Raw genomic sequence first — 27,029 nt, 5'->3', positions numbered from 1 at the left:
GGTTTGTAGGTGGAGTGAAGCTGTTGCGGGTGGTTACTTCTTCACCACCCAATACACCTGTTTCCGGTGGTAATTGGTGTAGCAGGGAACAACACAGAGTGCAACACCACAGGTCTTGCATCCATAGTTCGTGTCCTTCCTTTTACCGGACCGTGCGCATGCATGACACTTGAGACGTTTGGGCAGTCTGTAAATTTCATGTTTCAGTTTGTAGTTCATGCGATTTTCTGAATCAACAATAGGGCGGCCAGGTCCTCTCGCTGGAGGTGTAACAGGAGTTGCAGGAGAGTCAGATTCATCTGACAAAACAGTTTCGTCAACTGGCAGTGTGGCAGACATGTCGGGTTCAGATTCGTTGTGTGCTTCATCTTGAGGTGGTGTAGTGAACAAAGGCCGCCTCACACCAGATGGTCCGGGAGTTGGCATGGCGTCAGCATTGGCAGGAGCTATGTCATCATTTATGTCTGGAGCGTGCCGCAAGTGTTGAGATGATGATGTTGTTTTAGGCCACTCCTCTGTGTCCCAGTGCAATAGGGCCCAGATTGCCACTTCGTGGAACTGTAGCAATGTTAGCTTTTTTCGATCAGTTGTGTTGTATTTGTACAAAACATAGGCATTATGCAATGCCATTTGCAGGAAATAAAAGGTAATCTTTTTGGTCCACTTGTGAGTTTTCCTGGTAAAATGGTAATATTTAACCATTTGATCGAAGTGGTCCACACCTTTCATGAACTTATTGTACTCGCAAATTGCAGTCGGTTTGTTCACTGTTACCTGTTGTATTCCACTTGTTCCGTCTCGGTTGCGAATTCGCTTCCTTCGCTGAACTCGCTGAGTGTCTGCATTGTGGATGTTGGTAATGATTGAAACCACTCGCTTGTCTTTCCACAGGAGAATGAAGGTATTATCTTTGCGGCGGTATACTGTGGTATCCAGTCGAAGTTTACCCTTGGCTAGAGCTTGCAATACCTTTGGGGCGCTACGTAGCATTCTAATTGTGCCACATGTGTACACCCCAAGTTCTCTCAATGTTTCTTGAGTGCTTGTAGAAGTGCTTGGGCCTTGACCTTGATCCATTTTTGATGAAGTCATTGGGTATAATCCACACGGAAACGGGTAAAAATGCTCGAGTTTGGCGCGCGAGGGGAGCGTGATCGACTCACGACACGTGACACGAAAACAATGGGCCTGTCACGTGACCGGGTAGGCCGACGCGCCAGGTGGCCTAGTGGTGAGAAAGAGAACTTCATGGCGCGTCGTTTGAAACAAACCCCAATGAAATCGGATTAAAATTGAATTTTATACAAATATTTTAAAAGTAGACATAACTTTATGTCCACTATGCGTTTACGTTAGACGAAACCGAACGCGCCGGCGCGTCCAGATAGCGCGAAAGTGTTAAGGCGCATATGTTAACACTATCGCATGCCATTCGTGCGCGCTGCAGAAATGACGTCATGTGTCGTTCGGTGCGGGCGAACGTGCTGCGACACAGAAAAGTGTATACTCGTTTCAGATTTCTCACCTTAATTCTCGTGCTATGTCGTTCGTTTTGGAATCATTGTGTTTGTAATAGAATTCCCTGCAGGGGTATATGCATATAAGGTCCAAAAGCCCGCTATGACTCCCCACAGCAAAGCCTAAAGTTGGCAAAGTTACCTGTGAGTGCGCAAAATCAGTAAAATGCCTATACTCGTTTCAGTTTTCTCACCTTATTTCTCATGCTATGTCGTTCATTTTGGCATCATTGTGTTCACAATAGAATTCTCTTCAGGGGTATATGCATATAACGTCTAAATGCCCGACGTGACTCCCCACAGCAAAACCTAAAGTCGGCCAAGTTACCCGTGAACGAGCACTATTTGGCACACCTGCAGACTAATGTATATACTCATTCAGTTTGATAACATAAATTTTTGTGTTAAATGTTTCATTTTGATATCAAATTGTTCGCAAAATAAAGGCATGTATTTTAAAACTAGTCCCATAGTAATAGAACAATAAATGGAATTTCAACAAATATTTTAACTTTTGGACGCTCACCACCACAAAATTATTTATATATTTCCAGTGTTCTGACACCAATTTTCATGTTACATGTTACATTTTGGTATCAAATTGTTTGCTATATAAAGGCGTGTATTTTAAAACTAGTCCCATAGTAATAGAACAATAAATGGAATTTTAGCAAATATTTTAAAATTTGGACCTCAAAAGTATTTATCATCATTCTGACATTTATTATCCTTCTGACATCAATTTTTGCATCACGTCCTTCATTATGGTATCAAATTGTTTGTAATATAAATACGCGTATTTTAAAACTAGTCCCATAATAATAGAATAATAAATGGAATTTTAACAAATATTTAAACTTTTAGACACTTTTTGAAGCTCGTCACCACAAAATTATTTATATCTTTCCAGTGTTCTGACATAAATTTTCGAGTTAAGTCTTTCATTTTGGTATCAAAGTGTGCGCAGTAAAGTTGCTCATTTTGAAAGCACTCCCAGATTGATCAGATAAAATTTGAATTTTTTATAAATATTTTAATACATGACGCGAGCGATTCTCAACAGCTGAGAATCAAGAGAAAAATGAGTGATGATGAACATCGGCAATCGAGTGCGATAGTATTAAAAGTCATCGTACAGCGTGTCAACACCCACGTGTCGACACACGAAGAGATGAAGTGGAAAATATGCTAAAGGAGCTCAATAAGAATAAAGCAGTTGGCCCAGATGGAGTTTCACAATGGGTTCTGAGAGAATGTGCACCTGAGCTCAGCATTCCACTTCACCTGATCTTTCAGGCATCCCTGTGTACAGGAGTCGTAGCAGACGTGTGCAAACAGGCTAACATAGTTCCAATCTACAAAAGTGGCAGCAGGGAAGACCCCCCCCGTTCAATTATAGACCTGTATCATTGACTAGTGTAATAGTGAAAGTATTGGAAAAACTAATCAAAACTAAATGGCTAAATGGATAGAACACCTGGAGAGAAATGATATAATATCAGACAGACAGAATGGTTTTCGATCTAGAAGATCCTGTGTATCGAATTTACTCAGTTTCTATGATCGAGCCACAGAGATTTTACAGGAAAGAGATGGTTGGGTTGACTGCATCTATCTGGACCTAAAAAAGGCTTTCGACAGAGTTCCACATAAGAGGTTGTTCCGGAAACTGGAACATATTGGAGGGGTGACAGGTAAGCTTCTAACATGGTTGAAAAATTTCCTGACTGATAGAAAAATGAGGGCCGTAATCAGAGGCAATGTGTCGGATTGGAGGAATGTCACAAGTGCAGTACCACAGGGTTCAGTTCTTGCACCAGTAATGTTCATTGTCTACATAAACGATCTACCAGTTGGTATACAGAATTATATGAACATGTTTGCTGATGATGCTAAGATAATAGGAAGGATAAGAAATTTAGATGATTGTCATGCCCTTCAAGATGACCTGGACAAAATAAGTATATGGAGCACCACTTGGCAAATGGAATTTAATGTTAATAAACGCCATGTTATGGAATGTGGAATAGGAGAACATAGACCCCACACAACCTATATATTATGTAAGAAATCTTTAAAGAATTCTGATAAAGAAAGAGATCTAGGTGTGGTTCTAGATAGAAAACTATCACCTGAGAACCACATAAAGAATATTGTGCGAGGAGCCTATGCCACGCTTTCTAACTTCAGAATTGCTTTTAAATACATGGATGGCGATATACTAAAGAAATTGTTCACAACTTTTGTTAGGCCAAAGCTAGAATATGCAGTGGTTGTGTGGTGCCCATATCTTAAGAAGCACATTAACAAACTGGAAAAGGTGCAAAGACATGCTACTAAGTGGCTCCCAGAACCTCTGGGAGGTTCTGGGAGCCACTTTCAACCTTTCAACCTTTTAATATTCAGAGGTTGAACCTTTCAACCTTTTAATATTCAGAGGTTGAACCTTTCAACCTCTGAATATTATCCTTTACCTGCAATTTGTTTATGAATTTATAGAATACACCTGGTTCTGTTTTACATTTGTCTGCAATCCCTTTTTCAAAATTTCTTTCTGCCTCTCTCCTCACTGCCGTGTAGTTGTTTCTCACATCTTTGTATCGCTGGTATGTTTGGGGGTTCGGCCTCTTCCTGTATTGATTCCATTTTTGTGTCTTTTGGTCTCTAGCCCTCTCGCAATTTCTATTGAACCAATCCTGTTTCCTAGTTCTGCATCTCTGTTTTGGTATAAATTTTTTTTGTGCCTTCATCATATATTTCACAAAACTTGACATACATCTCATTCACTTCCTTGCCTAGCATCAAGTCTGTCCAATTATACTCACTAAAAAAATTTCTAAGGTCACCATAATGTCCTCTCCTGAAGTCTGGTTTTTCAACTGCTTCAACCTCCTTATTTTCTTCCAGCTTATAACGCATTGCATACTTTATTCCAAAAAAGACAGTGTCACTTTTACCCAAGGGAGGAAGGTACTGAATGTCAAATATCTCTTCCTCCTTCCTGCTAAATATCAAATCTAGCATGGAGGGAACGTCCCCTTCCCTCATCCTCGTAGCTTGTTTAACATGTTGATACAAGAATGTTTCCAGGATGAGGTCTACAAATTTACAGGTCCAAAAATCTTCTGTTTTATCTTCATATGCTTCCCAGTCAATGGATTTCAAGTTGAAGTCACCGACTATCAACAGTCGTGATCTATCGGTATCCGCTCTCGCTATAATCTCTCTCATTATTGTTATAAGACCTTCACGTTTACTATCTAGCTCTTCCTTTGACCATGTGCTGCTTGGCGGTGGACTATATGCATTTATTATCATTAGTTTATCATCCTCATGGCTGATCTCTAGTGCTATTATATCAACTTCTTGTGGATTGGCAGTCATTATTTCCCTCACCTTTAGGTGTTTTTACCAGCACAGCAACGCCACCGCCTTTCCTAATTTTTCTGTCCCGTCTCCAAATTGAGTAGCCCCTTGGGAATATGACCTCATTTAAAATTACATCTTCAAGTTTTGTCTCTGTGAGTGCAACAATGTCTGGTGTCTGCAGCTGTATTACATCACTTAACTCCAGTATCTTCGATCTCACTCCATCTATGTTGGTGTATGCAATCTTCAGGAACTTGTTCCCCCTCTCCTTATTCTTCACTCCCCCTCTCTCTATTGATTTTGCTGGTTTGCCTTTATGTACCACTTTACTGGTTTGCCTACCCCTATCACTTTGTAGAAAAAAGAATTTATTTCTTCTTCATTCCTGCTCTCATTTAAACGTTTTGCCTCAGCGAGGTTCAGTTTCAGCTTCTCTCTATCTTCTTTTGAAAGATCTCGTCTTAACGACCACCCTTTCCCATCCTCATCACTTTGTAATTTTCTAGCATTCCTTAGTACTTCTTCCATCTGTTTGGCACCGTTTAGGGTGATCCTCAAAGGTCGATCTTTCCCTTTTACGTACCTGCCTATTCTCCTGTAGTCGCACACATTCTCTATGGTTGTTAGACCTTCTACGAGGCCAACAATTTTGTCTACTACTTTAGCTTCTTCTACAGCTCTTTCTGACCTAGATGTTATCGCCTTTTCTTTGCAGCCAAAAATGATCAGGGACTTACTCCGATCAACTGTGTTTTGCACCAACTTCGGGTTAGATGCCAATTCTTTCCTCACTTCTAGCCTAATGTTTGTTTTGTCTTGGTTGCTGCAGTGTTTGACTTCCTTTACTGCTTCTTCTATTTTTTCCTTCTCCTTGGCCACTTGTGCATAAGTGAGTTGCATATCTTTCTTGCACTGTTCTATTCCCTGTGTAACTTCCTCCATCTGTGCTGACAAAAGCTGTTTCTCCTGTTGAATTTCCTTGCCTAACCTATTGTAGTCATTTATGTTTAAATTTACTTTAACTTCTTCCAAAGCTATTTTTAAGAGTTTATTTTCTTCTCCCATGGCTTTGCAATTTGTTTCCAATTGATTCTTATCCTTGCTTATGAGTAGCTACGTCTCTGTGCCTTTACTCACCATACAAGCTTAGATGTACAGTTATGGTGAACAAAACATGTAAATATGTATATGTAATGTCTGTGTATAGTGAATAAATGCAAGAACAGTATTGTGGGAAGAGAATGAGGGTGAGTGAGGTGGTGTTGAGGGAGGGAGTGGCTCGCTGGTATTTGGCGGTCACTCCTCGTTGCTTTTTGACTCACAAGACCAACTTAGTAGTTTGTTATGGTGTACAAAACATGCAAATACTTATATATAACCTGTGTATATAGTGTAACAACAGCAAAACTATTTGTTTATTGTTTTATGAACATAATCATTGAATCACTAATATGCACACCATAATTTTCAGTACAGCGATGGTTCACACATTTTATTATATAAATATACCACAATTCACTGTATGGAATAATATTACTGCAAAAAAAACTAAGAAAAAATCAATCAGAGACATTGAAATAATTAGGTAATAATATATTTGTGGCAACTGCCGTCTGACAGCTCGGGCAGAGTAGACCTCGTCTGGCGAAGGCTCTGCCAACGCCCCTTTTCTGTGGGGAGCCCCTACGGCTCCGTGGAGCTTATCGGGTTAATGTATGTTATGTTAGACTGGGACATTAGCTATGGAGTTCAGACCTACCAGGGACCAGCCCCAGAACCTGGCCCCTTCAGAGAGGTTTCAGGGAGCAATGGCCCTGGAAAACCCCATATGGTTGGGGGTTTTCCTTATCTGCCATCGACCGGGGTTAGGCACCCAGAAAGGTAGGCGTAACAAAACAAACCCCACATGGTAAGAAACTACAACAAAAACCGAACAGAGAGGTAGAAAACTTCCTACAATCCCAAGGAAAACAATCAAACAATCAATTTACTGCCGTGCTGGTCGTTCGCGCAGCCCTCCCCTCCCCGGGATGGGGAGGGGGGGGCCCCGGACCTCACCACGCCGGCTGCCGTCAGTTCGCAAGCTAGTGTCAACCGGGATAAACGCTTCTCTGGCCTCAAATTCCTTGGCAGAGTTTGCCTCGTGTGGCGTTCTTTGCTGTTTTTGTGGTGTGCGGTGGCCAGGAGTACTTCATCAGTGCCGGGGCTGCATGTGGCTAGGGGCTTCCTTCCCTAGGCGCCCTGTGAGTACTGCCCTTGCGTGTCAGGGTTATCTTCTCTGGGGCGTTCAGGAACTGCTCCCGTAGAGGTTTTTGCTGCTCGGCATTTGCCTCGCCCTCGGGGCCAGCTGGGGCTTGGGGCCCTTGTTTGGCCTTGGGTAGGGAGTGGTATTTGGCTGGTTAGGGCGTCAAGGTGTTGCGCGGCCTGCCACCTAAGCGGCGACCGATTCCTGTTGCTCTGGAGACGGTGTACTTTTGCGGGGTTTTTCTTTTGTTTTGTTTTTGTTTGCCTGGTGGAGGTTCTGCCTCGTGGGCCCATAGTTCCCCTGGTATTGTTTTGGTGGCCCTCTGCTAGGCCCCCGTGCTTGTACACGTCCCAGGGGTTTTCAGTATTATCATTTACCCTTGTTTTGTTTGGGTTTCTTAACCGGTTAGCAACACCTTGCCTGGGCTTCCCGTAGTTGCTACCCTACGGGACCTGGAAACCCCTGTCGTGGCTCGGGGACCCATGGATGCGTCTCCCAAGTTCCAGCCTGCCTTGTGCGGGTTTGAAGGTTGCAGTGTGCCCTTGTCTCAGGGTGACAGTCACCTGTTTTGCCTCCGTCATGCTGCCTGTTGGGTCAATGACACCTTTGACCCGGAGTCTTGCGAGTCCTGTTCTCTGCTTGTGCTCCAGTTTTACTCTGAGGATGTTCCTATTAGAGTACAGGCAGCATCAGCGTTGCATGTTAGATTTAGGTTATTGCAACGCGCTAGGTCGGTTTCCCGCCTGGATGCCCCGAGGCTGCCCCGTTTTGGCTTTAGGGACCGTGACCTGGGGGCGTTGGTTGCTATGGCTTTGGCTCCTGCTGCGCCCTCTGGTCCTTCCCCTGTGGTTCTTCCTGCACCTCCCCCCCTGTGTCCGGCTCCGAAACGTATGCGATTTTCGGCCTTGGCACAGGATTTAGTTGGTGGAGAGACTCGGGCTGCTTTGGGGGCTGCCCCATCCGGGTCGGGGACGGAGGCATTTGAGCCGGTTCCTCCTGCCGAGGCTTCTGGGTCCCACCAGCAGGCCCCCTTCTTGTCTGCCTTTCCCTTGGACTCTACCTTTTCTTCAGGGGTAGAGGGTTTGGAGGACGGCTCTGCCCCGGGTCCCGACGTAGGGGATCCTGGGGCTGGGGAGGAGTCGGCCTGGGGGCCTTGGGCCCCCTGTGACCCCGCTTGGGTGCTTTTGCCTTCCCCACGGGGTTTATTGCTGCAGGGGGAGGGGTTTTCTTACCCTCCCTCCCTGTATGAGTATGATTTGGGTTTGGCTCCTCCCCGGGTTCGGCTCCTCCCCGGGTTCGGTTCTGGGCGCCTTTGGGTACCTCGGCTCCGTCGTTCCAGGGGGTTTGCTACTTCCCGTCTCTCCGCGAAGGTGGCACGGGAAGCTCTTGCTGCATACCTCTTGCGAGACCCGGGTTATGCCTCCCCAATGGATCCGTCCTCGTTTGAGTTCGGTTCTTCCCGTTTTTGGGTGCGTTTGGAGGTTCCGGGGTCTTCCTGGCTAGCAGACTGCCCTTTCTTTTCGTTGGGGCGTGGCATGGGTTCTGTCGGACCTGCACGCTTGATTGGCGGGAGACTGCTACTTTTATGCAGGTTTACCTGGGGGGCGAGTTTGAGCACCTTAATGCGTGCTTATTCGCTCCTGTGCTTTCTCGGGATGTTGGCCTTTTCCAGCTTCACGTGCAGATTCCTCAGCTTTCGGCTTCCTTGGTTGCGGAGGAGTTGCGCTCCCGTGGGCATTTGGCTTCGGTCTTGCGTTTCTTTTCCCTTCTCGAGCTCTCTTCTGCTTGACTTGAGGAGGATGTGGGAGCGTTGAGTGAAGGGCCTTCGTCCGGGGCGCTGTCTTCGGCAGCTCGGGCGTCGGCTGCACTGTTGAAGCTCTTTGCGCCCATCCTGAAGGAAGCGGTGTCTCTGTTTTTTGCTTCTCGCCTCGCGTGCTGTCAGGCTGTGCTCGCCCTCTCTTTGGAATCCGCTTGGGCCCTGGCTCTTAGGTTTTCGTCTCCTTTTTGTCCGTTGCTGTTTGCAGAGTCTGCGGTGTCCCAGTTTCTGCATGCGGCTTCGTCTAGTTGTCGTCCTATGGCGGACTTGTTGATTCTCCGGATCGGTCGTTCTCGGCAGTTTCGGAGGGGTCGTGCCAGGGTTTCGGGTTCCGCTGGTCGAGGTGGGCCATTGGTGCCAGTTTCTGAGCTGTTGTTCCCTTCGGGGCCAGCGTCGTCTGGTCGGCGCAGTGATCGCCCTGTTCGACGGTTGGCTTCTCGTAAGGGGCGTCGGCCCTTTCGCGGTTTGCCCCGTTGTCGGGGCGATGGGGGGGATGGCTCGCTCTGTTTGCCCATGCTTGGTCCCACGATTTGTGGGCGTTTTCGGTCGTGTCATCCGGCCTGCGGTGGCGTTAGGCGACTCGTCCTCCTTTGGGGGGTTCGGGGCTAACAGGGCAGGTCTCTTCTCCTGCGCTTCGTCAAGTCATCTTGGAGTGGGTGCGCTTGGGCGTGGTCGAAACGACTACGTCCCTCAGGTGGGTTTCCCGCCTGTTTCCAGTGCCGAAACGGGACTGTGCGGATCTGAGGTTCATTCTGGACTTGTCCCATCTGAACCCCTGGATTCCTTGCCCCTCCTTTCGGATGACTACTCTGTCTCAGGTCCAGCTTCTGTTGGAGCCGGGTGCCTGGATGGTGTCCCTGGACCTCAAGGACGCGTATTGGCACGTTCCTATTCATCCGGGGTTCAGGGACTGGTTAGGTTTCGTGGTGGGGCGTCGCGCTTACCGTTTTCGATGCCTACCTTTTGGCTTGAATCTGGCACCTCGCGTTTTCACGCGTCTGACCCGGGTTGTGGTGACCCGTCTGCGTCTTCTAGGGATTCGGGTTTTGGCCTACCTCGACGACTGGCTGGTGTGGGCTCCCAGTCGGTCAGCTTGTCTGCTCGCCAGGGATATGGTTCTTTCCCAGCTCGCCAGGTTCGGGTTCCTGGTGAACTGAAGGAAGTCCCATCTGGTTCCGTTCCAGGTTCGGACCTGGCTGGGTCTTGTTTGGGATTCTCGGACCGCTTCCTTGTCTCTCCCTCCGGCGGCGTTGAGGCGGCTGCGGGACCGCCGTTTGCTGTTTCTGAGGGGGTCCCGGGTCACTCGGCGGTTGCTCGAGCGGTTGCGGGAGTCTGAACTTTGCTGTGCTAGTCTACCTGCCGGGTCGGGTTTGGCTTCGGCGTCTGTTTTGGTTCCTTCGGGGACGTCCTTTCCGCCTCTCTCGCGATCGTTGGGTTCGCCCTCCGGGGGTCTTATGTCGGTTGCTGCGTCGTCGACTTCCTCTTCAGGCTTTTCGGGGTTCGGTGCCTTGGCGCCTTCCCGAGCCCTCGCTCGATGTGTTCACGGACGCGTCGTCTCTCGGCTGGGGCTTTGTGACCAGTGCTCACCAGGCAGGCCAGGGACGGTGGGGTCCGTCCTTCCATCGGGCTCACAGCACGGTTCGGGAGTTCGCGGCTGTCTGGTTCGCGCTTTGGAGGATTCGGGTCGCACGGGGATCGACCATTCACCTCCATTCGGACTGTTCTCCAGTGGTTCATTACCTGAACTGCAGGGGTTCTCTTCGGTCCTTGGCTCTTTGGGGTTGGTCCCTTCGAGTGGTTCGTCTGCTGGATTCTCGGGGTTTGGCTCTCCGTGCAGTTCACGTCCGGGGAGTGTCCAACGTTCTGGCGGACGGTCTGTCTCGCTTCCTTCCCCTGTCCACGGAATGGACGGTCGACGACTACTCGTTTCATTGGATCTGCCAGACGTACGGTCTCCCAGATGTACGGTCTCGTGGTTCGCCTCTTTCAGCAGGTCTGCCCGATCCGGTACGGGGCTGGTTCGACCTTCTCCTCTGCTCTTCGCGTCTGGTCTTTTTGACGCGGGTGTATCACCATTTCTATGGTGATCAGGTGGCTTCTTTGATGGTGTCCCACCAGAGAGCTTCGTCTAGGCGACAGTATGAAGTTTCCTGGCGTTCTTTTCGCCATTTTCTGGCTCTTCGTAGGTTGTCTTTTTTTTCGGAACGGGTTGTTTTGTTCTTTCTTACTTGGCTTTTTCAGGACCGTCATTTGATGCCTAATACTGTCGCCTCGTATCGTGCGGCGCTGGCGGAGCCGCTCAAGCTAGCTTTCGGGGTGGACGTCACATCCGCCCCATTTCATAAGCTTTCCCGTGCTATGTTTCACCTCCGGCCTGCTCATGCGCCTCCTGAGCTGTCCTGGTCCTTGGACAGGGTGCTCTCCTATCTTTCCTCTCGGTTTGTGGTGGCCCCTTCGGTTCACGATTGTTTTTCCAAGGCTTTGTTTTTGTTGGCATTGGCCTCTGGGGGCCGGGTAGGGAAGCTTCATGCTCTCCTCCGGCGCAGGGGTTTCTGCTCTTTTGGTCCTGGGGGTAGGTTTGTCCGTTTGCAGCCTTCTCCATCTTTTCTGGTGAAGAACGAGACGGCTGCTTTCCGGAGGGGTCCGTGGGTCATTGACGCTTGGTTGGTTCGGCCGGGGGTGCATCATGTGTTGTGTCCTGTTGCTGCACTTCGCCGTTACCTGCGCGCTTCAGCTGGGGTGGCTGGGGATGCGCTTTGGGTTGATCCGGTTTCCCTCGTTCCGTGTTCCAGGGCTCGGGTCTCCCAGGTTGTCCGCAGGGTCATTAAGTCTAGCCAGCCTGCGGTCTATCCTCGCGCCCATGACGTTAGGAAGTTTGCGGCTATGGCTGCCGTGTTTGGTAATATGTCTTGGGCACATATTCGGGCGCGTGGATTTTGGAAGTCGAACAGGGTCCTGGCCGCCCGTTATTTGGTGAACATCCCTGCTCCTCGTCGTTCTTGTGTTGCTTTGGGTCACAGGTTGCAGCCAGTTGTCTCGACTTCGCGTTGAGGAGTTTGTGGCCGCCGCCGCCCGGGTAAGTCCCCTTTTTTCCTTCTCTTTGGGTATGTAGCTCCAGGGAGCCGTAGGGGCTCCCCACAGAAAACCAGCGTTGAATGTAATGAAACGCCATTTTCTGGGTGAGACCCGGAGGCTCCCTGGATACCCTCCCTCCCATCCGGTCGGCGGGATTTTTCGCGTTGGTTGAAGCCTAGTTTCCGAACTGACGGCAGCCGGCATGGTGAGGTCTGGGGCCCCCCCCTCCCGGGGAGGGGAGGGCTGCGCGGATGACCGGCGCGGCAGTAAAATGATTGATTGATTGTTTTCCTTGGGATTGTAGGGAGTTTTCTACCTCTCTGTTCGGTTTTTGTTGTAGTTTCTTACCATGTGGGGTTTGTTTTGTTACGCCTACCTTTCTGGGTGCCTAACCCCAGTCGATGGCAGATAAGGAAAACCCCCAACCATATGGGGTTTTCCAGGGCCATTGCTCCCTGAAACCTCTGAAGGGGCCAGGTTCTGGGGCTGGTCCCTGGTAGGTCTGAACTCCATAGCTAATGTCCCGGTCTAACATAACATACATTAGCCCGATAAGCTCCAAGGAGCCTCCGGGACTCACCCAGAAAATGGTGTTTCATTACATTCAATGCTGGTTTTTTGCCACACTTCCCTACCCTATTACGGCTAAAATATGCCACTATGATTTTTTTGTTATTTTTTCCGTAATCAGGGAACAAAAATGAACACGTCTATAAGACGAAAGAATTTTTTGTATTTTTTTTTTTTTTTTTTGCGCCTGTGGGTGTGAATTCCATTTGGGCCCCTAGTGGTTTGAGGGTTAAATACGCCAAAACTAGAAGACAGAAGAAAAAGAGGTGATATGATCACTATGTACAAAATAGTAACAGGAATTGATAAAATTGATACGGAAGATTTCTTGAGACCTGGAACTTCAAGAACAAGAGGTCATAGATTTAAACTAGCTAAACACAGATGCTGAAGAAACATAAGAAAATTCACTTTTGCAAACAGAGTGGTAGATGGTTGGAACAAGTTAGGTGAAAAGGTGGTGGAGGCCAAGACCGTCAGTAGTTTCAAAGCGTTATATGACAAAGAGTGTTGGGAAGACGGGACACCATGAGCGTAGCTCTCATCCTGTAACTACACTTAGGTAATTACACTTAGGTAATTACACTTAGGTAATTACACACACAGTCACACTGCAGCAAGCTCCTGGAAATATCGAATTACCTAAGTATTGGGCACAGGTTGAGGGCTACAGTGGTGTCCCAGGTTACATAAAGGTTCAGGGAAGAGTAAAAGCAAATAAAATACAATAAACAAGTAAAAGTGAGTGAAAATAGCCGAGTGGAAAAGTTTGTTTTGGTCTAGAACAAAAACAAAGATGGCCACCGCCACCACCCCCACTGAGAATGTAGACACACCAACAGATGATGGTTTCAAAGGATTCTCAACACAAGATATAAGGAAAGGAGGTGTTCTTGGCAGGTTAGAGATAATTGAGGATATGCAAAAGAAGTATGAAGAAAAAGTGCTTAAATTGGAAGAGGACAATGGAGCTCTTTGGAGTGAGCTTTGCACTCTAAAAGGGAGTATGCTTCAACAAGGTAAGATTATTACTGCATTAACAGACAAGGTAACAAATCAGGAGGAGCAAATCAAGGAACTAGTGAAAGAAAATGAGGCGTGGAAAGTGAAGTGTGGTGACTTTGAAGAAATAAACAAGAAAATAGACTCATATGGTGAACAACTCCAAGCAAGCCTAAGAGCTAACATAGAGTTAGGTAAGGATCTCCAACTGGAAACTTCACTGACAACTCACATAGAGGAGGTGAATAAAGAACTAGAAAAGTATAAAGAAGAAATAAAAGCGACATATGCTGAAGTTGTAAAAGAGAAAGAGACTATCAAAGAAGTGTGTTCGGAAGTCAAAACCAGAAATGACCAACAAGAAGGAGAAATTAGGCAAGCAATTAGGAAAGAACTGGTTACCAACAGTAAACTGGTACAAAACACTGCAGATAGAACTAAGTCCATAATCATTTTTGGATGTTTAGAGAAGGAAATTTCATCTAGGGTGGACCGAGCGGCAGAAGAGATGAAAATCATAGAGAAAATAGTAGGTTTAGGAGAAGGCTCAAAGGAAAATGTCAGTGATTTTAGAAGAATAGGAAAATGAGAAAGAAAAGAACCGCCCCTTAACCCTTAACATGCTCGGGGTCTAACCCTTAAAGTGCGCATCACTTCATATGAAGTGTAAATCGTTTTACCAGTCAACTGCGCTTCACTTCATATGAAGTGTATGGGTACCGCGCACGATTTGAATGGCCCGCGGTGTAGCTGGGGGTCCCATACGCTGCCCAGGGGCTCTAGTAAACAGCGGCCATTTTGAAAAAAAATCCAGCTCACGCTCCGATGGCATGGGAGGCCTCAGTTTAGCGAGAGTCACCATGGCGAGCGCACGGTCAAACGCCTCACGAGCACGCATCACTCAGTCCCTCACCCCAGAGCAAATAGCCCACGAATTATTCTCTGAAGGTGAAGAAAGTGTGTTTGACGATTCAGACAACGATGAGGATTATACACAGTTGTCGGGAGATAGTAGCAGCAGCAGTGAAAGTGAAAATGACCGCCATGCCATGGCGAGGCCTATACGCTCTCCCATGCCTCCTCGCCCATTTTCTACTCCAATTCTACCACGACCTCACAGTTCCTGTGGATATTTTCTGTTTGAGGGTGACGAGTTAGAGGGAGGTGACTCCTTTTCTGGGTTTAGTGACTCAGATCAAAGTTTTATTGAGCCTGTGGCTGGTACCAGTGGTGTAACTGGGCGAGAAATTGTCGCGTCAGCAGCATCTCGCCCAGCCAAGCGCCACCGCATGGCACCAAATGCACCCACCTCACGTGCACCCACCTCACGTGCACGTAGCCGCCGTGCTTCTCGCAGACGGTATTCAGCTCCTGGTCGCCGGTATGCATCGCTTCCTCGCCGTCTTTCCTCTGCATCTCGCAGGACGCCTGGTGTACTTGAGTGGAGTGATGGTGACGATTTTATTCCTAATATTCCTCACTTTGACGATAAAGATGTAGGGATTACAAACCTTTTCCCTAATCAAGGTGAGGACATGGCTGAGATGGAATATTTTACAGCATTCTATGATGAACCACTCATGGAATACATTGTACACCAAACGAACCTGCATGCTGCTTACCTGATTGAGAGGGAAATCACAGAATTTTCACGACTGCAGCGTTGGAAAAATACCACAGTGGCGGAAATGTATGTGTTTTTGGCACTCTGTTTGTTGATGAAGCACTGTCACAAACATGCAATAAATGACTATTGGAGCAAGGACAAGACAATACCAACACCTTTATTCGGGAAATATATGTCACGAGACAGGTTTCAGATACTCCTCAGGTGTCTACATTTTGGAAGTGTTCAGGACCGAACACCTGATGATAGACTGTGGCGAGTGAGGCACTACATGAACGATGTTATTGGAAAATTCAGAGATTTTTACGTACCAGCACAGAAGCTGGTGGTTGATGAATCTCTCATACTTTTCAAGGGACGTGTTCCATTCAGACAGTACATTCCCTCAAAACGAAACCGATTTGGCCTGAAATTTTTTGTTCTTTGTGATTGTGAGACAGGATACGTGTCATAAACCCACTGTTGCAGCATGCTGGTACTCCACGCCTCGCTCACACTGAAGGCTTCCTAGCACACAAACTTAAGTATTTGCCACCTGGTGTGAAGCGTGCAATAGCCCAACGTGATTGCTTGGTGTGTAAAACAACGACACGTAGAGACAAGAAACGGAAGCTTGTGCAAACATGGTGTGAAACGTGTGGTATCCCATTATGTGCTGTCGACTGCTTCAATGACTACCACAGTCTAGAAATCTTCTAAGTGTGCTTCAAAGTGTGTATAGCGTGTGCGAGTGTGTAAATATGTAAACATATAAGCCGAACATATAATATAATAGACTGTAATGACATATTATATTGCCGTAATTGAAAACATTTGTGTGCGCCTGTGTATACTCAAATATGCAACAATTATTGATACAAAATATGTTCAAACAGTATTTGAAACACAATTAGTGAAAAAAAATTAGATAAAATGCGCTTAGACATTGTAAATAAATAGCGCGAAAATATATTTGTGGCAACTCTGGCTGTTTGAGGACCGCGCGCAACATCTCCCGGGCGTGTACTGCATGAGCGACCATGCAGATTGTGACGTCATCGCAGAGCTTCTCGGCTCTATTGCAACAAAAGTAAGTACAATAGAATTTTTTTTTTATTTTTCCCGTGATCAGTGAACAGAACTTAACAGATTAGCAAAAAAAAAAATTTTTTTTTTTTCAAAATGACATGCGCCTGTGTGGATAGCAGGATATTAGACCCCGAGCATGTTAAGGGTTAATATCCTGCTATCCACACAGACGCATGTCATTTTGAAAAAAAAAAAAATTTTTTTTTTTTGCTAATCTGTTAAGTTCTGTTCACTGATCACGGGAAAAATAAAAAAAAAATTCTATTGTACTTACTTTTGTTGCAATAGAGCCGAGAAGCTCTGCGATGACGTCACAATCTGCATGGTCGCTCATGCAGTACACGCCCGGGAGATGTTGCGCGCGGTCCTCAAACAGCCAGAGTTGCCACAAATATATTTTCGCGCTATTTATTTACAATGTCTAAGCGCATTTTATCTAATTTTTTTTCACTAATTGTGTTTCAAATACTGTTTGAACATATTTTGTATCAATAATTGTTGCATATTTGAGTATACACAGGCGCACACAAATGTTTTCAATTACGGCAATATAATATGTCATTACAGTCTATTATATTATATGTTCTGCTTATATGTTTACATATTTACACACTCGCACACGCTATACACACTTTGAAGCACACTTAGAAGATTTCTAGACTGTGGTAGTCATTGAAGCAGTCGACAGCACATAATGGGATACCACACGTTTCACACCATGTTTGCACAAGCTTCCGTTTCTTGTCTCTACGTGTCGTTGTTTTACACACCAAGCAATCACGTTGGGCTATTGCACGCTTCACACCAGGTGGCAAATACTTAAGTTTGTGTGCTAGGAAGCCTTCAGTGTGAGCGAGGCGTGGAGTACCAGCATGCTGCAACAGTGGGTTTATGATGGGCCGCTGAATACCTGGGACATCTTTTGCAAACTTTCCTAATAACTGTATTGCAGCATCAAATACAAAGTCACGGAAAGTGGGCTTACGTCCAGTTCTCACAAGGTACATGTTGAAACAGTTCAGCATGCTCATGTCCACAAGATGGAAGAACACTTTTTTCGTCCACCTACATGTCTTCCGCACACACTCTGCAGTGCCAATCATCATGTCTGATTTATCAATCAACCGCATGTTGATATTATAGTCTAAAACACAGTCTGGCTTATATAGTGGTGCGTTTGTTTTATGGCTCACTTTCCCACTGTTCACCATTGTTCCATCATGAATTGTTGTCAACAAGTTCACCTCTCTTTTGTCTTTCACCGAACTGACAGAATGTTATCACTTTTCCTTCTCTGACACTCACCAACTGCAATGTCGTTGTCAAACACAGGCATTTCCCTTCGTTGTGGCTTTACTGTACCAACCAATCCGGTTCTATTTTCTAGCAAGAACCGAGCTAGCAAGGGACTTGTATAGTAATTATCTGTGTATAAAATGTGTCCCTTGTTCATCCACGGAGCCATGATGGCCTTCACTACACTCCCCGAGAATCCATGTTCGTCGTTACCGGGAATGTCTACATCACTAGCCGAGTACAGAATCATGTGTAACACGTATCCTGTCTCACAATCACAAAGAACAAAAAATTTCAGGCCAAATCGGTTTCGTTTTGAGGGAATGTACTGTTTGAATGGAACACGTCCCTTGAAAAGTATGAGAGATTCATCAACCACCAGCTTCTGTGCTGGTACGTAAAAATCTCTGAATTTTCCAATAACATCGTTCATGTAGTGCCTCACTCGCCACAGTCTATCATCAGGTGTTCGGTCCTGAACACTTCCAAAATGTAGACACCTGAGGAGTATCTGAAACCTGTCTCGTGACATATATTTCCCGAATAAAGGTGTTGGTATTGTCTTGTCCTTGCTCCAATAGTCATTTATTGCATGTTTGTGACAGTGCTTCATCAACAAACAGAGTGCCAAAAACACATACATTTCCGCCACTGTGGTATTTTTCCAACGCTGCAGTCGTGAAAATTCTGTGATTTCCCTCTCAATCAGGTAAGCAGCATGCAGGTTCGTTTGGTGTACAATGTATTCCATGAGTGGTTCATCATAGAATGCTGTAAAATATTCCATCTCAGCCATGTCCTCACCTTGATTAGGGAAAAGGTTTGTAATCCCTACATCTTTATCGTCAAAGTGAGGAATATTAGGAATAAAATCGTCACCATCACTCCACTCAAGTACACCAGGCGTCCTGCGAGATGCAGAGGAAAGACAGCGAGGAAGCGATGCATACCGGCGACCAGGAGCTGAATACCGTCTGCGAGAAGCACGGCGGCTACGTGCACGTGAGGTGGGTGCACGTGAACACGAGGGTCTTGGTGCCTCATGTGGTGCCATGCGGTGGCGCTTGGCTGGGCGAGATGCTGCTGACGCGACAATTTCTCGCCCAGTTACACCACTGGTACCAGCCACAGGCTCAATAAAACTTTGATCTGAGTCACTAAACCCAGAAAAGGAGTCACCTCCCTCTGACTCGTCACCCTCAAACAGAAAATATCCACAGGAACTGTGAGGTCGTGGTAGAATTGGGGTAGAAAATGGGCGAGGAGGCATGGGAGAGCGTATAGGCCTCGCCATGGCATGGCGGTCATTCTCACTTTCACTGCTGCTGCTACTATCTCCCGACAACTGTGTATAATCCTCATCGTTGTCTGAATCGTCAAACACACTTTCTTCACCTTCAGAGAATAATTCGTGGGCTATTTGCTCTGGGGTGAGGGACTGAGTGATGCGTGCTCGTGAGGCGTTTGACCGTGCGCTCGCCATGGTGACTCTCGCTAAACTGAGGCCTCCCATGCCATCGGAGCGTGAGCTGGATTTTTTTTCAAAATGGCCGCTGTTTACTAGAGCCCCTGGGCAGCGTATGGGACCCCCAGCTACACCGCGGGCCATTCAAATCGTGCGCGGTACCCATACACTTCATATGAAGTGAAGCGCAGTTGACTGGTAAAACGATTTACACTTCATATGAAGTGATGCGCACTTTAAGGGTTAAGGGTGACGTTTAATGGAGTGAAAAACATGATGGAAGTGCTAAGAAATGCCAGGAAACTGCAGAGTGATGAGGTTGGCAAATTTTGGTCAATAAGACAAGACCTCTCCAAGGAAGACAGAGAAAAGCTGAAAATGAACCTAATTGAGGCAAAACGTCTAAATGGGGATAGAAATGAAGAAGACAGAAATTCTTTTTTTTACAAAGTGACAGGGACTGGAAAGCTTGTGAAATGGTACATAAAAACAAAGCAACAAGATCAGTAGTGGAAGGGGGAGTAAAGAGCAAAGGAAAAGGGAACATGTTCCTGAAAATTGTATATACCAACATAGATGGAGTGAGGTCAAAAACTTTGGAGTTGCAAGATATAATCCAGCTTAGGGTCCCAGATATTGTTGCATTATCATAGACGAAACTTGACGGAAATATAATAAATGAAGTCATATTCCCAAGAGGCTACTCAGTTTGGAGACGTGACAGGAAAACTAGGAATGGAGGAGGAGTGGCTGTACTGGTGAAAAAACACCTGAAGGTAAAAGAGTTAATATTTGAAAACCCTCGAGATATTGACATAATGGCATTGCAGATCTGGAATCAGGATGATAAGCTGATAATTGTAAATGCCTACAGCCCACCAGCAAGCAACACATGGACAAAGAAAGAACTGGATGACAAACGAGAGGGCCTCATAATGGTTATGAGAGATATTATTGTACAAGCAGATAAAGATAAATCACGACTGTTGATACTGGGGGACTTCAACTTTAGAGCAATAGACTGGGAGGCCTATGAAGCAAGAACGGAGGACTATTGGACATGCAGATTTGTGAACCTCATTCTGGAGACATTCTTGTATCAACACATAAAGCAGGCCACAAGAATGAGGGAAGGAGATGTACCGTCAGTACTGGATCTAGTATTCACCAGGAAAGAAGAAGAGATTTTTGACATCCAGTACCTTCCTCCCTTGGGAAAGAGTGATCACGTCCTGTTAGACATTAAATATGCTTTAAGATATCATCTAGAAGAAAATGGGGACATTGAAACAGTTGATAAACTCGATTTAAGGAGAGGCAACTATGGGGAACTTCGAAATTTTTTTAATGAGTGTAATTGGACAGAATTGTTGCTAGGCAGGGAAGTAAATGAAATGTATGACAAATTTTTAAAACTATACGAGGAAGGCACACAAACATTCATACCAAAACAGAGATGCAGGGCCAGAAAACAGGATTGGTTCGACAGAAATTGTGAGAGGGCAAGAGACCAAAAGACACAAAAATGGAACCAGTATAGGAAGAGGCCAAACCCCCAAACATACCAGCGATACAAAGATGCGAGAAACAACTATACAGCAGTAAGGAGAGAGGCAGAAAGAAATTTTGAAAAAGGGATAGCAGATAAATGTAAAACAGAACCGGGCCTATTCTACAAATTCATAAACAACAAACTGCAGGTAAAGGATAATATCCAGAGGTTGAAAATGGGAAACAGATTCACAGAAAATGAAAAGGAAATGTGTGAAACATTAAATGAAAAGTTCCAAAGTGTGTTTGTACAAAATGAAATCTTCAGAGAACCAGACACAATAAGAATTCCAGAGAACAACATAGAGCACATAGAGGTGTCTAGAGATGAAGTGGAAAATATGCTAAAGGAGCTCGGGAAGAACAAAGCAGCTGGCCCAGATGGCGTTTCACCATGGGTTCTGAGAGAATGTGCATCTGAGCTCAGCATTCCACTTCACCTGATCTTTCAGGCATCCCTGTGTACAGGAATCGTAGCAGACGTGTGGAAACAGGCTAACATAGTTCCAATCTACAAAAGTGGCAGCAGGGAAGACCCCCTCAATTATAGACCTGTATCATTGACAAGTGTAATAGTGAAAGTATTGGAAAAGCTAATCAAAACTAAATGGGTAGAACACCTGGAGAGAAATGATATAATATCAGACAGACAGTATGGTTTTCGATCTGGAAGATCCTGTGTATCGAATTTACTCAGTTTCTATGATCGAGCCACAGAGATATTACAGGAAAGAGATGGTTGGGTCGACTGCATCTATCTGGACCTAAAAAAGGCTTTCGACAGAGTTCCACATAAGAGGTTGTTCTGGAAACTGGGAAATATTGGAGGGGTGACTGGTAAGCTTCTATCATGGATGAAAAATTTTCTGACTGATAGAAAAATGAGGGCAGTAATCAGAGGCAATGTATCGGAATGGAGAAATGTCACAAGTGGAGTACCACAGGGTTCAGTTCTTGCACCAGTGATGTTTATTGTCTACATAAATGATCTACCAGTTGGTATACAGAATTATATGAACATGTTTGCTGATGATGCTAAGATAATAGGAAGGATAAGAAATTTAGATGATTGTCATGCCCTTCAAGAAGACCTGGACAAAATAAGTATATGGAGCACCACCTGGCAAATGGAATTTAATGTTAATAAATGTCATGTTATGGAATGTGGAATAAGACAACATAGACCCCATACAACCTATATATTATGTGAGAAATCTTTAAAGAATTCTGATAAAGAAAGAGATCTAGGGGTGGTTCTAGATAGAAAACTATCACCTGAGGACCACATAAAGAATATTGTGCAAGGAGCCTATGCGATGCTTTCTAACTTCAGAATTGCATTTAAATACATGGATGGCGATATACTAAAGAAATTGCTCATGACTTTTGTTAGGCCAAAGCTAGAATATGCAGTTGTTGTGTGGTGCCCATATCTTAAGAAGCACATCAACAAACTGGAAAAGGTGCAAAGACATGCTACGAAGTGGCTCCCAGAACTGAAGGGCAAGAGCTACGAGGAGAGGTTGGAAGCATTAAACATGCCAAAACTAGAAGACAGAAGAAAAAGAGGTGATATGATCACTACATACAAAATAGTAACAGGAATTGATAAAATCGACAGGGAAGATTTCCTGAGAACTGGCACTTCAAGAACAAGAGGTCATAGATATAAACTAGCTAAACACAGATGCCGAAGAAATATAAGAAAATTCACCTTCGCAAATAGAGTGGTAGACGGTTGGAACAAGTTAAGTGAGAAGGTGGTGGAGTCCAAGACCGTCAGTAGTTTCAAAGCGTTATATGACAAAGAGTGCTGGGAAGACAGGACACCACGAGCGTAGCTCTCATCCTGTAACTACACTTAGGTAATTACACTTAGGTAATTACACACATGTACAATACTATATTAGGCCTAAGATAGCGTGTAGAAGGCCTAGGAAGGGCATGTTAAGTTCGTTTATTTTATTCTTGCATCATAAGTAGAAAATCTTTTTTTTCCGGCTTGTCCATATTCATTAATACCGATTTCCACTTTCTAATTGCGTTGTACGTCGGTATGTGTACTATGGTCCTCATCCTTCATATAAATACTATCAAAACAGGAAGATGAGCTATTTTATTTTATGAAGTTCATCTTTAGATCTGCATATACCTCTTGCCTCCGTGGGCACACCTGATTCTAGTCCCGGTGTTAAGTAAGCCTTCTCAAGTCTGGAGGCACGGTAGTGTTGTGGTTAGCTCTACTACCACAGCAAATGCACAGAAGAGCTTCTTATTGTGACTAGAAAAAGGCATTTCATTACATTCAAGTTTCTGTCTCCCTGTCTCATTAAATGAAAGAAATGAGTTGCAATCCATGAAGGGGGTGTATAGGAAGGGGTGGGGGAAAAAGGAAAAGGGAAATATATACAAAAGATGAAGATTTTAATAGGTACTGCATTAAATTTAGAACCTAGTGATTGCTAGACAGTAAAAATGGCATTACAAATTGAGATTGAGACTTCGAATCAAAATGAGGAAAAAAGTAAGTGTATAAATTTCCACAGATGTACATTTCTTTTTAACAGATTATTTATTTGTTTTAATGATAAATGTGAATATATTAATTTCAGGTATATGGTGAAGCATCATTTGTGTTTCCACTTCTTGTTGGTGAGACGTTTGCAAGACATTACTACCAAAAGTGTGGAGAAGATGAAGCAGGTCAAGAATCATAATGTCACCATATTATAGCTGAAGTCTTTGTTGTAAGATTTATTCCTTGTTTTTATGAAGTACAGTAGCAAATTTATTATCTTTATAATATATATGTTCATTGAGTTTAATATGAGAACTTTCAAATCCAGGGATCCCATCAGAATGGGTATTCTATTCAAATCACTTGTGCTGTCCCGTCTTAAGTACTGCTTGATACTCGCTTTCCCCTTCAGAGCGGGTTAGGTTGCTGAAATAGAGGGAATACAGAGAACATATACTGCATACATAGACGCGATAAAGCACCTAAATTATTGGGATCGTCTCAAAGCTCTCCAAATGTACTCCCTAGAAAGAAGACGAGAGAGAGATATCAACTAATATACACATGGAACATACTGGAGGGCCAGGTCCCAAATCTACACAGTAAAATAACAACATACTATAGTGAACAATATAGAAGAAATGAAGAATAGAACCAGTGAAGAGAAAGGGTGCCATCTTCTTCTTGAGGTTATGTTGAGGTTATCTTGAGATGATTTCAGGGCTTAGCGTCCCCGCGGCTCGGTCCTCGACCAGGCCTCCTTTTTGTTACACACCCCCCAGGAAGCAGCCCGTAGCAGCTGTCAAACTCCCAGGTACCTCTTTACTGCTAGGTAACAGGGGCATCAAGGTGAAAGAAACATTTTGCCCATTTGTCTCCGCTTCCACCGAGGATCAAATCCGGAACCTCAGGACTACGAATCCGAAGTGCTGTCCATCCAGCTGTCAGGCGCCATAGGCACAATCAGAGAACACTGTAAAAACATCAGAGGAGCTGGCTCGGGCAGCTCCATCGCCTACCTCTCCAACTCTCGTCTGATGTGCTTGGTGGTCTGAAGTCACCTCTGGCCTCACTTTCCTGTCTGGATTTTGCCCTTTGTGGCTGTGCCAGCTGTGTACTCACCTATTTGTTCTCACCTATTTGTGCTTGTGGGGGTTGAGCTTTGGCTATTTGGTCCTGCCTCTCAATTGTCAATCGACCAGTGTACAGATTCCTAAGTCTACTGGGCTCTATCATATCTACATTTAAAACTGTGTATGGAGTCCACTTCACATCACATCACTGCCTAATGCATTCCACCTGTTAACTACTCTGACATTGAAAAAGTTGTTTCTAATGTCCCTGTGGCTCATTTGGGTACTCAGTTTCAACCTGTGTTCCCTTGTTCGCATACCACCAGTGTTGAATAGTTTATCCTTGTCTACCTTGTCAATACCCCCTGAGGATTTTGTAGATAGTGATCATGTCTCCCCTTACTCTTCTGTCTTCCAGTGTCGTAAGGTGCATTTCTCACAGCCTTTCCTCGTAACTCATACCTTTTAGTTCTGGGACTAGTCTAGAGGCATACCTCTGAACTTTTTCCAGCTTCGTCTTGTGCTTGACAAGGTACAGGCACCATGCTGGGGTCACATACTCCAGGATTGGTCTAACATATGTGGTGTACATGATTCTGAATGATTCCTTACACAGATTCCTGAATACTGTTCTGATATCAGCCAGCCTGGGCTGCTTCCTGGGGGGTGGTGGCCTGGTCGAAGACCGGGCCGCAGGGACACTAAGCCCCGAAATCATCTGAAGATAACCTCAAGATAGCCTCGCATGTGCTGCAGACATAATTCTTTTTATGTGGGCTTCAGGAGACAGGTTTGGTGTGATATCAACCCCTAGATCTTTCTCTCTGTCCGTTTCATGAAGTACTTCATCCCTTATTCTGTATCCTTTGTCTGGCCTCCCGTTTCCACCGCCTAGTTTTATTTCTTTGCATTTACTCGGGTTGAACTTTAGTAGCCATTTGTTGGACCATTCATTCAGTCTGTCTAGGTCATCTTGTAGCCTCCTACTATCCTCCTGTTTCAATCCTCATAATTTTTGCATCATCAGCAAACATTGAGAGAAAAGAGTCTATACCCTCTGGGAGATCATTTACATATATCAGAATCAATAGAGGTCCAAGAACTGACCCCTGCGGGACTCCACTTGTGACATCTTGCCAACTTGAGACCTCACTCTTCACAGTGACTCGTTGTCTTCTGTTGCTTAGGTACTCCCTTATCCAATGGAGTACCTTCCCTTTCACTCCAGTCTGCATCTCCAGATTTTTCTCTAGCCTCTTGTGTGGTACTGTATCGAAAGCTTTCTAGCAATCCAAAAATATGCAGTCTGCCCACACCTCTCTTTCTTGCCTGATTTTTGTTGCCTTCTTCTCTTGAGGTTATCTTGAGATGATTTCGGGGCTTTAGTGTCCGTGCGGCCCAGTACTCGACCAGGCCTCCACCCCCTGGAAGCAGCCTGTGACAGCTGACTAACACCCAGGTACTATTTTACTGCTAGGTAACAGGGGCATAGAGTGAAAGAAACTCTGCCCATTGTTTCTCGCCGGCGCCCGGGATTGAACCCCGGACCACAGGATCACAAGTCCAGCGTGCTGTCCGCTCGGCTGACTGGCTCCCTGGTTGGAGGGAGTGCCTGGTCGTAGAATTCAATTAACCCTGTAAGGTAGGACTTGCCATCCCTGAACTCCTGTGTGTGTGTGTATGGTGTTGTTGTCTTTATATTTTGAGCTGCATGCTCCCTGGATACCCTTCCCAGGGTGCTCTGCAAGTACTACCCTTGCATGCCAGGGTTGCCTTCCTTGGGATTCACTCTCCCTTTGGGGGCTATGTCGTTTGACATTGTCTTCGCCCTTGGGGTACGTCGGGGGTCTTGGGTTTTCTGTCTTACCCCGGATAGGGGAGTGTTATTGGCTCGGAGAAGGCGTGCTGTGGCTTGCGCAGTCTGCTTACATCTATGAGACGACTGATGTTTCTCTCCAACTGCCAGTTTGCTTGGGGGTGTTGTTTTGGGGCTTGTCACTTGTTCATTAAGGCTGCTTGTCCTGTTTTCATGGAGGAGGTTTGCTTAACAGCTTATTAGGCCTTCCTTGGTTGTGTTTGGCTCTCCTTCTCCATCACCCCGAGGTTTCACCCTTGCTACTGGTAGTCGGTTTGCCTGCTTCCAAGCAGGTGGTCTACTGGCTTAGCGGGCCATAGTGCCTGGGCTTCCCGCAGGGTTAATGTTCCCTGTAGGCCCAGGAAAATCCTCGTAGGCTCGGTTAGTAACATGGATCCGTCCAAGTCCACTCTCACCTTGTGCGATGTTGACAGTTCTTCGTCACCCCGGCCTTGAAGTGAAAGTTTTTTTCTGCCTCTGCCATGCTGCCTGTTGGGTTGGTAACACCTCCGACCTGAAGTCTTGTGGGACGTGTTCTCCGCTTGTGCTTCACTTTACGCATTCCTCATCTGAGGATGAAAGGTTCCAGGCAGCGGGGTTGCAAGCTCTCTTCTGCTTGCAATGCGCTCAGCTGGTTGCCCGGTTTGAGGCCCCAGAGCTGCCTCGTTTGGGTTTTAGAGACCAGGATTTGGGGGCATTGGTCGTCCCGACCTTGGTTCCGTCCACGCCTCCGCTTTCCTCTCAGGTGGGCATGGTTTGCTATGCTCCTCCAACCCCCACCCTCTCTTGCTACTGGCTCCCAAACATCTGAGGGTTTTAGAGTCAGGGCAGGGTTTAGCTTGAGATGTGACTCGGGTGGCTTTGGGGTTTGCCCCTTCCGATTTAGGCACGGAGCTAGTTGAGCCCATTTTTCCCACCGAGTGGAGTCTGCTTGGAGTGATTGAACTCCTTCTGACTCTGCTTGGGTCTTGTGCCTTCTGGG

The 27,029-nt window shown here is 45.7% G+C and overlaps 1 protein-coding gene across 2 annotated transcripts in view; it reads left to right on the top strand.

Moving 5' to 3' along the window:
- The window catches only part of LOC138349849 (probable deoxyhypusine synthase), a gene marked incomplete at its 5' end in the record, with an annotated part of 184,866 nt that overhangs the window by 107,770 nt on the left and 50,067 nt on the right, over nt 1–27,029 (top strand). The window contains 1 exon segment of one of the 2 annotated variants that reach the window (XM_069323832.1): nt 23,214–23,348. Coding sequence (XP_069179933.1) covers nt 23,214–23,318 — 105 coding nt within the window. 2 annotated transcript variants of the gene reach the window in all.

This window comes from Procambarus clarkii, chromosome 13, assembly GCF_040958095.1.
Source record: "Procambarus clarkii isolate CNS0578487 chromosome 13, FALCON_Pclarkii_2.0, whole genome shotgun sequence".
In the NCBI taxonomy this organism is placed as follows: Eukaryota; Metazoa; Arthropoda; class Malacostraca; order Decapoda; family Cambaridae; genus Procambarus; species Procambarus clarkii.
The sequence above is the reverse complement of the archived record's forward strand: the minus strand, read 5'-3'. Positions and strand labels throughout refer to the sequence as shown.